The sequence below is a fragment of the Esox lucius genome, chromosome 12 (assembly GCF_011004845.1).
Source record: "Esox lucius isolate fEsoLuc1 chromosome 12, fEsoLuc1.pri, whole genome shotgun sequence".
NCBI lineage: Eukaryota > Metazoa > Chordata > Actinopteri > Esociformes > Esocidae > Esox > Esox lucius.
Genome location: NC_047580.1, coordinates 28,077,391 through 28,091,003, shown reverse-complemented (window position 1 = coordinate 28,091,003; position 13,613 = coordinate 28,077,391). Strand labels below are relative to the sequence as shown.

Genomic DNA, 13,613 nt, shown 5'->3' with positions numbered 1-13,613 from the left:
AATAATAACGGGTATATTTAGCAAGCAATGTTGCATAACATGATGTTGCCAAAACTGAGCTGTATGACAGTGAAAATAAGTGTCTTTTGTTTAAAAAAAAAAAAGAAACGTTACGTAATACTGCAAGACAACACAGCAACATTTCTATATATATAAAGAGAGAGAGATAGAGACAAGGTTTGGGTCAACTTAATACTGAGTTTAACCTCTATATTTTAAAGTATTGTCATATTACATTTTAATAAGGCTGCCAAATGGGAATTTGACGTTTCTTACTGAAGCGGGTTCCAAATGGACTTTTATATTTTGGCGTTATAGAAAGACAAGAATACACTGTAATTTAAAATAGTTGTAATTTCACTCAGGGTCTCATTGTGGAATTGAGAAAGAGGAGAGTACATGGAGTTCGCAATGTTTTTCTTTTAAAACTGTCGACATTCATGGGTTAATTCCTCACGCTGCCCAACCATCCGCAACCAAGTTAAGGCAATTCGCCCGTAACTTCCAGTAGCCTACACGCGAGGTGTACGCAGAACTCACTAGAATTCAACTGTTGCAACAGTGCGTCCCTTGGTATCTTTTAGCTATATAGTAGGCCTACTACTAATTATTATTTAATTTGTTTAAAAACTACTATACAGAGCTAAGAGGTGAACAAGTATACTGCCCTTCAAAAAAATACATTCAACATGTTAGGTTTGTTTTATCGCGTCCTGGGTACGCACTCGATCTCTCGCTGACTGGCAAAGTACATTGGCAAGAGAAGGTTTTTTTCATCTTGAAGACTAAAAACAAAAAATATAACCATGGGGAAGGTGGATTTAAAAATCCGTTGTTTTTTCTTTTTCATCGTCATCTCAGCCCAGGGGGGATTTTCAGAGGAATATGGAGCACACCTGGGAGCAAAAGACATACTTCTACAGGTGAAAGTTATTTTATCTTAGGCGTCGGCAGACTTGTATTATTGTTTTAATTTTCAAAACTCTGCAATGCTAACCAAGAGGTACCTACAGCATATTACCATTATAACACTCGATTATGTCCGAGTGAAAACTTTATACTGTATTTAAGTTACCATGACATGCATTGTTTTTGTGCCACACTTTGGAAACAGTGTCAGGGGAATAAACCGAAGTACTGCTATATCATACCTTTTTATAGCCTGCTTACAGGCTTAGGAATCCTATAGGAATCCTATTTTAAATTCCTAATTTAATTGGGTTATTTGTGAGAACTATCAATTGGTATAGTATGGTAGACAGGACAGGACACTATTTTAGAAGAGATGTGAACATTAATGGGAAACTATAGGCTACGCCACAGATTAGCCTGCAGTCATTGTAAAATCACGTTTATATTTCACCTTAAGTATTCTAGAAATTCTAGAAATTTCCGTGCAGAATTTACCTCTGCTCATTGTGTCTCCAGAATGTGTGGCAATATACGTCTTGACAAAGTAATGATTTGTGAGCAACATTAAAATCTTAAACCAAACTTTTGGGGTGTGCTCCTGTGTGAAAGCATTTATTTTAGGTTCCCCTTCATTCATTCATGAATAGATTTGATTCAGACTATTTTGACAGAAATCTTGACCCAACCCCACATAGATTCTGGAGATACATTTAAAAGCCAACCACAGTACTTGGTACTGTAGTATTTTGTGATCTTTCAAATTGTTCTATTTAAAGCAACATATTATGTAAATAATGACATAAATACATGGCATTTCCCAAATTGTGTGATAGATATTAGGCGATAAAAATGTATGTAAGGTCAAATTATGAAATGGTTCTTTGAGAATCGGTGAGTGGTTTGTGAATCCATGAGAATGCCATCCGCATCATTTTAAATCTGCTAAAACTGCTCTAGGGCAACTGTGTTATTTAAAATCACTTCCATAAAGATTTCACAAATATTTTACGTGTATTGTTTTGCACAGTGTATATAAGGCCTCAGTCGATTTTAGCTAAATGTTTTCAAGAATCTGTTTCTGTCAGGGTCCTGATGTGGTGATAAAAAAAAAAAACTCTGTGTGTTTTCTGTTTTGCTGTGATCACAACCATTGTTAGGAATCATTCATCTTTTGTTGTCTTTCTCTGTATGGTTTTCTCCCTAGAGAGTGAAGCGCCAGAGTAAACATGCTAAATCTGTGGTAAGTACGAGCGGCTTGTTTCTGACCCGGTCACAGTGAAATGTGTGATAATCATCCAGGGATGTCTGCTTGAGTTTTTCTCACTTCCTTTCACACTTCGGAGTCATGCAACGAACAGCTGCCTCTGTAGCTTGACTGGAATCATAATGGACAATACTGGATGGCATTCACAGGACACCAAACGCCAATATAGATGACGGTCACTGCTTCACATGACACGAACCAACATGTGCTTGCCGGAAATGAATCTTGCGAATCGTATGCAATGAAGGAGCTTGTAGAAGATGCCTACATTGACATGACCACTTGACATCATTGGAGCAATCTGATGATGAGAGTTGCTGGTGTTAGGTTATGAAGAAATACTACTGCAAGTGCCGATATAGCTATCACTGGCTTTGGATGAAATCTAATTGTGTGGCCTTTGGCCACACAGAAGCCCCATACTATTGTACTGTGAATGTTGCTGGTGATAGAATGTAGGTAATCTCTTATCACTCACCAGCAACAGGCCCATTGGTGTGTCAGAATACATGTCCACCCTCTTTGCTACCGGCGAGTGAAGAGGAGCTGGTTGGTCGGTCGGTCTTTCAGTACCTCAGATCTGCCCCTCAGTGTGTTGGCCTGGCAGTAATGTGGCCCAGCTGACCAGATTGGTCTCAGCAGGGCCCATATTTGTTCACATAAACAAGGAGGGTGGGAGAGATGTCCTGCAGTTTGGCTTTGTCCAGACTTATCAAGCCACTGGAGCAAGGGTAAGAACACAAAGCCCAGTCATTCTTAGATTTCCAGTTCCAAAGAAGTCTGAACAGGACTCTAACTCCCTTGCCTTGTGGACTGGCGGGCCTAGTGGCAAAACTGCAGCCACAAGCAAATCTAGTTGCCAGTCTTTAGATAGAACCTTTCTTTTTCCACTGTTGTCCTCTCTCAATATCTTCACACCATGTGCTCGATACCATTCCCTTTTCTTTGACACCTTAGCCATTGCACCAAGAGGTCTAAAGCTCCAATAGTTTTTTACTAGGTTACTAGATGTTGTACTTGGGTAACTGCATTAAGACTGAATCTAATGAAATGCGTGTGTTTCTGCCTGTTCCCAGCTGACGGTGACAGACTACCATGTGAGGTGTTCGGTATTGTCTCGCTATGCCCGCACCACGGTCCAAAGCTCTGTGCGGAACCAGCTAGCTGTCACCAAGGAGGCAGCCTTCGAGGTGGACCTGCCCTCGGCTGCATTCATATCCAACTTCACTATGTGAGTCGGAATGCGCTGCCTCAGGACATTCCGCTCTCTGCCTCCACTCTGTGGTTCTTCTGAGGCACCTCGTTTGCAGATATTGAATTGTTAATGCCCTTGGGATGATGTCCCTATTGTCCGGGTTGAAGTCTGGGCCTTTGCCAACTCATCATGCTTGACAATGGGTGACAAGTAGTTGGCATGTTACAACAAACAGACTGGCCCTTCACCCAATCAAAACGACATGTATTTTGAAGGGGATCATTCACATACTGGAGACAGGGTGACTTAACTCAGTTAGTATAACTTAAACGTGTAGGTATGAATAAAATAGGGGAAATAGTTTTCAAATCCGGGTGGAAGAAGGGCTATAACAAAAAACAGATCCTGAATATCAGTCAGGTCAGTGGTTCTGAAAAAACTGCTGAAATGTTGTGAATGACGGACATTCCATCCGGTGTGGGCAGGAGACACATCATTTGATTACTGAAAGGACTGGTAACCACTCTCCTTAAAAAAAAAGGACTAAATCTAAACCACATAAAAAGAAGAGTCAAGATTAAAGGTCCAACCAACGATGAGCGATGAGCTCAAGCCTGGAGTTGAGGTTGGGAGCAGAAGCGGGTCAGAACGGGGAGGAGTCACGGGGACCTTAGAAGCAGATGAATACCAGGCTTTGTAAATACAAGTCAGAAAGTGAATAGAGAAAATGACAGGAGGTTGACCTGTTTTCTAACCCCCCCCCCCCCCACACACACACACACATAGTTTACCAAGGCGCCAAGCCAAGACACACATGCTACGCTCTAAGCACACGTCCACTCGCGCGCACGCAAACACACACCGACTCATACAGCCTACGCACACCAGCAACAGCCCCGCTACATACAGTTAACCACGACGTGTGGCTAACTGGGGGGGGGGGGGGGGGAAAACTGACTTTTTGAAATAGTCAGTTTTACACACATGCGGTCCATCTCTCTGAGGCGTGTGCGTGTCATCTCACACATCTCTCTCTCTCTGTCAGTCACACTACACATGACACTGGACTGCCTGCACTCCACCAACCAACCCAGATGGAAAATAGCTGTGGCGACTGTGTTTCTTTAGTTCAGTGGCGTTTCTCAGGGTGGGACTGAGGAGCTTGTGTTCTGTGTGTAGGTCACCCTGCCTTTCCCAGTTCCCACTCCTGCTCAGTTAGACATACAGCACATACAGGCCCCTCTATTTTCCGTCCTAGTAAACCAGCCGTTCCATTCTGCCCTGTGTGCCAAACAGGACCTGCTTCAAGGCTGCAGGTTTATTTTGGTTGGTTCCTGTTGGGTTTTTTTTCTATTTAAATATGTTTGTTTAATGGACTTGACTTTATTTTAGCACCTCGTCACACGATGGTTTTATGAGCTCTGGTCCAGTTTGGCTTGATGAATGGCTGGCTGATGATTCTCCAGGAACAATAGAGGAGGTGTCAGAGGGTTGCAAAATGTGTTTCCTGTAATCAGTGTTAGTCCCAAATTGCAACTCATTCCCTTTACAGTACACTACTTTTGAGTGTAGGCCTATAGGATTGAGAAATGGTTAAGTTTATTGTAGCAGGGCCAGTAATCTCTGTAGTCCACTATTAGATATAAAGGGGGCTATTTTGCACACCAGCCGTCAGTAGTAACGACTCCTTGCGTTTTGCCTGATGCCGCAGTTCTTCTCCAGAATGTTTTGAACTTGAACATGACACGCGTTTCTTCTCCAGCACAAATGAAGTAAAGAATGTTCTTCCTTTGGAATGTGAGACTGACAGTGTAAATACTGTAATTACCGTAAAGGAAAGTTCATTTCCGTTAAAGGAATGTCTCTGAGTTAACCTATATATTTTCAACATGTGACTTGACCTTGTTTCTTTAGAGGGTTATCTTACCTCACTACCTGACTTATTTTCCCGACAGCACCTCAAATGGCAAAGTGTACGTCGCCTTGGTGAAGGAGCGTGGCGCTGCCAGGAAGATATATGATGCTGCCAAGAAAAAAGGAAAAACAGCTGGACTTGTTGCCACCAAGTCAGTCTGAAAAAGTATTTGATGCCACATTCACTCTTTGATGTGTTTAATTCAAACGTCTCTCTTTTGTCTGTGTACGTTGAACTGCGTAGAAGTTTCTCTAGATTTTCTGCAGTATAAATCACCCACGCACCACATTGCACATTTTTACATCACTTTAGTCTGGCTCAGAGCAGTTGTCTTGGTCAGATGTTCTCGGAGACAATATTTTAGTTTCACCAACGACCGCCGCTATTACTACACTGTCTTTCCAGAGAGAGAGAGATCGAGAAGTTTCGCGTGGCGGTGAGCGTTCCCCCTGGCTCCCACATATCCTTCTCGCTGTCCTACGAGGAGCTGTTGCCCCGCAGGTTAGGTCACTATGAACTGACCTTGGGTCTCAGACCTGGACGACTGGTCCCTAACCTCACTCTGGACGTCAGCATAGTGGAGAGAACAGGACTCCGTTTCGTAAAGGTCCTCCCGCTGAAGACCGGCCGACTGCTCTCCAGCACCGTCTCAGGTAACACGCAGCATGTAAAGACAGCGTTTGGGGTTTTGCATTGTGGAAGCGGTAGTGCAGTAACAGCGGTATGATCCTAATCTTTATTGGGATCAGTTTGAACACGGTTCAAGTTTAGAAAATCACTCATCCGGGTCACATTAATGAGTGGTCGTTGTATAGCACGTTGCATGGGGGATTTGAGGTCTGCCTACAACACCGTGCTTCTCCGGCTTCCACCGTGACTTCCTGTGGACCGGCTGTCTCATCCAGATGAGTCCGAGGCTCCAGCCTCGACGCGCATCCTGAAGCGACCTGGTTGTGCCAGTGTCCACTACAGCCCCAGCCTGGAGCAGCAGGGCAGTGTCTCTCCCAAGGGCCTCCATGCTGACTACATCATCCGGTACGACGTGGAGCTCAGCGACCCCATCGGGGACGTCCAGGTACACACTCACACACACACAAACACACACTCAGGCGCACAACTTAACACTACACACTTTGGAGGACTAACAATAGTATCTGCTGAGGCCCTGACCTAATCTAGTGAGCTGTTACGCTGTTCTCATCTGTTGGCCTCCCTCAGGTGTTTGATGGACATTTTGTCCACTACTTTGCACCGCGTGGGCTTCCCGTGGTCCCCAAGGAAGTCATCTTTGTCATTGATGTCAGTGGCTCCATGATTGGCACCAAGATCAAACAGGTACAGTAGAAGCATTAACACTGTCGCACCCCGCTCATTGTGTTTTCTCATGATGTATTTGTGTGGACCAGACAAAGCAGGCGATGACCACCATCCTTGGGGACCTACGTGAGGGGGACCACTTCAACATCATCACCTTCTCAGACAAGGTGCACACCTGGAAGAAGGGACGGTCCGCGAGGGCCACACCAAACAACGTACGAGATGCTAAGGAGTTTGTGAACAGGATCATCGCTAATGGATGTGAGTACGGCTCATTCTGATGAATCTGCAGCAAACCCGACCTAGACCAACTAAACACGGTCTACTTTATTTCCGCACCTCGGCCTCCTCCATTCCTTTTGTCTCCTCCACCTCTCCCTCTCTCTACGCTTACTCCCCCTTCTCTCTCTCTCTAGGGACCAACATCAATGCAGCACTCCTCTCAGCTGCCCAGCTGGTCAGCCCGTCCCCTTCTTCCCCTGGCCCCAATCGGGTGCCTCTGGTATTTTTCCTGACCGATGGCGAGGCGACCGTTGGCATTACCGCTGGGGAATCCATCCTGAGCAACGCTAGGAGCGCCCTCGGTTCCGTTTCACTGTTCGGCTTGGCTTTCGGGGATGACGCCGACTTCCCACTGCTAAAGCGTCTGGCACTGGAGAACCGCGGCGTTGCCAGGATGGTGTACGAGGACGCGGACGCCGCGCTCCAGCTGAAGGGGTTCTATGACGAGGTGGCCAGCCCACTACTGTCAGACATCCAACTTACATACCTGGACGACCAGGCCTTCGACGTCTCACGCTCCCTGTTCCCAAACTACTTCCAGGGCTCTGAGCTGGTGGTCACTGGGAAGGTGAAGCCGGGGGTCAAAGACCTGAAGGTTTGTATTTTATCGATTGTTGCTGCTTTTATCTGTTGTAATGCATTAAAAAAAAGGGGTGATCCTGGGAATCAACCCTGATACTCTGCCATTCTCGAAGGACACAGAACCATGTTGATGTACGCTGGGCCGATGTTAAGACTCAAACTTAAAATTGTTATGACCAGTAAAGATGTGTTTTAAATATAAATGTTATCCCCGCCACTCAGGTGTCTTTGACGGCCACTGGCTACAAGCAGAAGGTGAAAATGGAGAATCACATGTCGATCTCAAAAGGAGAAGACAATAAGACAGTGTCCGGTACGGACTGCCCTGGGGGTCCGGACGGCATCTCCAGCTTCGTCCATCGTCTCTGGGCTTACTTCACTATCAAAGAGCTGCTGCTTGCTAAACTCAACAGCACAGATTCTACCATGCAGAAACTGCTGGGAGAGAAGGCCACCATTCTCTCTCTCAAGTACAACTTTGTCACGCCAGTGACCTCCCTGGTTGTAGTCAAGCCTGATGAGGATGAAATTCGTCCTACAGCATCAACCACTACAACAGCGCCACCCACCACCACAACCACAGCTACTCCAGCTACTACAAAAACCACAATGGCCCACTCTCCTTCCACCAAAACAGCGTCGCCCATCCCTGTGAAAAAGCCCAGGACTATCAAAACTAAACCCGACCCTCTTGTCAGCAAGCCTCCACCACCTAAACCCCCAGCTCAACCCAGAAAGGCCGGAACTCCACCACATCCATCTAAGCCAAAAGTGGCTCCACCACCACCCAGAAAAAAAACCAATTCTACCAGCAAAACCATCCCTGCCCTTCCTCCCGTGAAAACCGCCACGGCTCCTCCGAGCTCTCCTAGAACTGCCCCTGTCCCGCCTGCCAGGGCTGTCTCTACCCCCCTGCCCAACTCGTTCAAAACCGCCTCCGCTCCTGCACCTGGGAAGACCAGTACCACCCCTCCGCCCGCCACAGTGAAGACCGTCCCTGCAACCACCACCCGACCACCTACCACCGCCTCTACTACCACCACCACCAGCGCAGTCAGAGTCAACCTAACCCCTGCTCCACAGGAGCCTAGGAAACCTGCTACGCCTTTTCCCGTCTCGGTTAGAACCATCCTTCCACCAGTTAGAATTGCCTCCTCTCTGTCTTCCGTGTCGGCCACTGATTCCGACCAACCCCAGTTCACTACACTCCAGGAGGGTCTTCTGTCTGTCCCACCTGCTCCAGCACCGGAGGCCAGTAATACAGACAAAGACTCCGACGTGGACCAGATTGCTACCTTTGTCTCTGCCACATTTGCCCCCATGCCTGGCATCACAGATGGACCCAAGCTGTGGGAGGCTTCCGGACTATTGGGTAGGCCTTCCATGAACCTCAGAAACCCAGAACAGATTTTGTGTAACTGCGCCCGTTCTTAGCGGAGATAGTCAGGGCAGGTCTATCGGCCAAATGTCCTCTTTGGAAATTCATCAGATGCAACCACCTGCGGGATATTGATTTGTTAAAAAATAACACACAAGACGCCTCTGCCCACCAGAAATGGCAACACGCTCTCCTGTCTTCCGCTTACTGCCTGTATGGAAAGTGTCAGTGAATAGTCAGTCCTATTTTAAAGGATACCAACATACTCCTGAGTATTGCATATTAATTTGCATACGGTATTGAACTCACAGTCCATGTGTTGGCCTGTCTATTCAAGGAATACCGCTGCAATCCATTTAAGCCTGTTATAAATGTGGCCCTTTTTTATTTGTGACATTTTTCTCTCTTCCACCAGATGTCTCCACTTCCATTCAGATCCAAAGAAAAGGCGAGTCAACCATGACTGGGGATTGGATCATTCTGTTACTCCTTGTGGTTACCAAACATCTCAAGGAATATAATGAATGAAAGGAGTAAATGTTGTATATGTACAGAAATAATGGATATGATGTTTAAAAGTGAAGTTGTCATCTAAACTGCTTCCCTCTGTGTTCTCCCCTTCCCTTAGATATGGATCTGGTTAAAGGTGAGATTATTTCTTACTTACCTGTCATTAAAAACAGATTAGGTGAAAAAAAAATATTTATTGTTGTGTGTTAAAACTATATTATTCCCCCTGAAGAGAATGTTAAGGCCCCCTTTGGTATCTAAATATGTCTAATTTCATCTTTCAGATTATGATGTAACCTACGACTATGACTACGATCTCAACTATGACTCATGTAAGTTGGTGAATGTTAAACACATTGTTTAGTTGTGCTGGTTAGCTGTTGCATGCTGGTTAGCCGTTACATGCTGGTTAGCTGTTGCATGCTGGTTAGCTGTTGCATGCTGGTTAACTTATGAATTCATATAGGTGTTTCCTTAGTTTGAGGTCTAAATAAAAATGAAAATGGTACTACCCTTTTTTGAGAGCTTTTAACTTTTTTTATGTTTTATTTTTTCTGTTATTTAAGAACATGTGATTATTTACAGCAAACCACCTTGGATAAGGTTATTATGATGTTACTTGTCCTGCTCAGGCTGGCCTAATTTCAGCTTATTCAGATGGGATGGAACATTTGGCACATACTCATAGAAAATATGGGTTCCAAAAGGGTTTTATCGATATTGGAGAACTATTTGTGTATTAAGGTAGAATCCATTTGGGTCCAGATAGAACCCGTTTGGGTTTCATATAGGACCCTCTGGAGGTTTTAGCTAAACATCAACCTATCAGCCAATCAGGACAGTGTATGTAAATATCTACATATTTTTTTTAACACAGACTTAGCATTTCAAGGGCAAATGACATTTTCTCTACATTATCACACACTGCTTTTTCGGGGGATGGACAGTCATGATCAAAATATATAAACTTTAGTGGCGATTTCATATGTTTGTGAAATATTATGTTTTCAGGGGATGAATCAGCATCAAGTTTGCGTAAGTACAAAGATATATCAAAATAATGTTAAATGATCACTACCGTGTGCGACTAGACCAGATGTAGTCTAAGTTGGTACCTCTTGTCCCTCCAGAGCCAGGTCCCCCCTCCAGATTGAGTTCGGTCAGAGTTTTCTCCTCCTCTGGTACTGAAATACATGTTCTAATAACTGTACATAACAAACGTGTCTTAGCATGACTATCAAACTTAAAGTTCCTCACTTCTGTTTTCAATGCATTTACATTTCTAAAGTTGATGGAGACCCTCACTTTGTGGTCCAGCTCCCTAAACTGAAACAGAATCTGTGTTTCACGGTCGACGGCAAGGCCAATGATGTCCTGAGGCTACTAAAAGACCCAGAGAGAGGTTGGTCAGCACACTACTACAATGACAAGCGAAGAACACATTTTAGCAATCTGGCATATAACACCCAAACTGTAATATTATATTAATGTGCTATAAATGAATAGTAGTCAGACCCCTTTGCTTTCTCCAAATGTTGTTGCATTATAGACATCGTTTATAATTTCTTTAAAAAAGTTTTGACAGTGAAAACACATTTTAGTAATGTGTGCCAATTTATGGGAATAAAAAAACTGAAATATCACACGTACATATTCACATACTCCGACCCTTTATACAGCACTCTGTAGAAGTGCTTTTGGCAGTGATCACAGCTTCAAGTGTTCCTAGTTAAACGGCCATCAGCTTTGCACACCTTGATTTGGGCGGTCGTGTCCAGCTCTGTCACATTGGATGGGGAGCGTCAGGGAATCGACATCTATATGTCCACCCACAGATGGTCAGTTACATTCATATCCGGGCTTTGGCTGAGCCCAACGGCGTAGGTTTGTGTTGTATATTGGGGCGGGGTCTGGGTCAATGGATCCCAGGATTTTCACTCTTTTCCAGGGGGGTCACATTGACCTGTCTGTAATATTGTCCCCCCCTTACTTCTACACCCCTGGCTGTGCCACACAAAGACATTAACAGACATTCCTTTCCTTCTGGTTTTACTTCTGGCAGCTTCGCTCCGAAACTCTGAAGCTCTGTTTGAGTGGAGACTGGGTTCTTGGTCACCAACCTGACCATGGCCCTTCTTGCCCGCTTAGTTTAGCCAGACGGCCAATTCTAGGAAGAGTCTTGGTGCTTCTGAACTTATTTCATAGCATATTGATGGAGCCCACTGTGCTCCGAGGACCTCTCAATGCTTTAACAATTTTATTTTTAACATTTCCTAAAACGACACCTTGACACAAATCTCAGAGGTCTATGGAGAGTTTCTTGTTGCTGTGACAAGTTCTCCAAGTGACTCCAAGTTCTAGAGACATCTCAGGGACGATAAAAGGAAACAGGATGCATCTGAACTCAATTAGGAGTGTCATTGTTATTTGTCTGAATACTTTTGTGCATGAGGTATTTCTCTTTTTTTTTTTTACTTCCAATGAATTGTCGCATATTTCAAAAATGTGTTTTTGCCTTGTCATTATGAGGTGTTTAATAAATTGTGAATGAATTCTGACAGAACACAATGTGGAGAAAGCGAAAAGAGTCTGAATACTTTCTGAAGGCCCTGTAGAACCCTAAAAGATTAGAATGGCTACTCACTTTGTAAAGGCTACTCACACCCAAACATACAAACAGCACACATGCCCTCATGCTTGCACACCCACACACACACACAGTTAAACCTGGTCTTTGTTCCCCCAAGGGATCACAGTGGACGGTCATTTGATTTCGGCTCCATCCAAACGTGACGTTCAAGACCGTCACCGTACTTACTTTGACCAGATAATCATCTCCTCTGCTGAGGGAGGGACAGCTTGGCCGGCCTCCATAACGATCAGCATTTCCTTGGACGTCGTGGTCGTGGAAGGAGAGGGACAGGACACCCTGCCCACCGGTCAGTGGGGATCTGTGACCAGGCAGGGCGTGAGAGTCTCCATGGAAAACTCAGATGACTTCCATCAGAGTTGTTGGATCCAGCTGGCCGATGACATTTGTTTCCTGGTTCTTTTCCATCACTACAAACACCCCAGCTACCTGCAAATGGCCCACCTGGGATTCTACATTACAGATGGACAGGGCCTCTCACCTTCCACCAAAGGCCTGCTTGGCACGTTCCCTCTTCGTACTTCATCTTTCACGACTGACCCTGAAACAGGCCTGTGGAGAAATAACATTTATGTCACGATTGGTTGATTGATGAATTGCTCCTTGATTGTCCTCTTGTCCCTACAGGCCAGTTCCAGCATGCTGACATTAGCGTGTCGCCAGTGGAGGACCCCCAAGACACAGAACTCAGGCCCAGTGAGGACGGGGTACTGTCCAGGGGGGTGCTACGGTGGGGGGTGACACACGTGACGGTCATCCTACAGAACAAGACCCTGAAGGACAATGTGAGGAAGCGTCACCTGGGCAGGTGCTGGGTTGTGCCCAAGGCAGAAGTGGAGATGCTGCTGGGGCTTCCCTACCAGAGCTATGTGGTGGATCACCTGTAAATACTTAGCACGCCCGCTTCAAGTAAATGTCTAATACGCTGCATCAGTCTAAGTGGTACGCTAGTATGGAGATTGGAACCGAGACACTCGTGTAGCTAGCACCTCAGATTCAGTGCTGGCAGCTCAGACCAAGGGCAACTATGATGTTTCTGTATGGACAAGTGGGCACAGGGCCAGGATGACAGAAAGAGTCTTGGAGAACAAGAGAGACAGATTTGAGAGAGAATGAGAAGAGTCCAAGTAAGCAAAGGAATGATGAGGTAATTCACAAGTGTCAGACAATAATAGATCAGGTAAGAGTTTGAACGAAGTCATTGTACCAGAGCCTTTCTGTAACCACAAGTGACAGACCTCTCCTACTGCTACTGACAGTAGGAGAGGTCAACAGTCAGATCTATTTATTTTCTGTGTACTTCTAAATCTGCTGAGAAATTCGGCCATATCTTTACATACAAATAATTCCAAACCAAATTATATTTTCTTAAGTACTTTTGTAATTCCAATGTTATAACAAATCTATTAATAGAAAATATAATTTGAGCAATGTGTAATTTTGAAAAGAGAGTGCCACAGTTGTGTTGTTGAGGTATATTATTGTTAGGTATACGTATGTATATACAGTGCTGTATGTGTATTCCTAAATGACTAAAAATCTTATAAGAATTGTGTATGGATCTTGTTAGTACTGTTGAAACACAATGACACAGACTCTTGGGATTTG

General features: G+C 44.8%; 1 protein-coding gene across 1 annotated transcript; it reads left to right on the top strand.

Moving 5' to 3' along the window:
- The first annotated feature begins 186 nt into the window (after positions 1-186).
- itih6 (inter-alpha-trypsin inhibitor heavy chain family member 6) lies at positions 187-13,558 on the top strand. The gene is made up of 18 exons (XM_010875192.3): positions 187-923; positions 2,117-2,152; positions 3,253-3,407; positions 5,327-5,437; positions 5,692-5,939; positions 6,192-6,361; positions 6,505-6,621; positions 6,693-6,864; positions 7,020-7,480; positions 7,690-8,839; positions 9,261-9,293; positions 9,474-9,491; positions 9,640-9,687; positions 10,367-10,390; positions 10,486-10,536; positions 10,644-10,757; positions 12,103-12,507; positions 12,633-13,558. The coding sequence occupies exons 1-18, from the start codon at positions 807-809 to the stop codon at positions 12,890-12,892; spliced, it is 3,690 nt and encodes a 1,229-aa protein (XP_010873494.2). The 5' UTR covers positions 187-806; the 3' UTR covers positions 12,893-13,558.
- Positions 13,559-13,613: the final 55 nt, after the last annotated feature.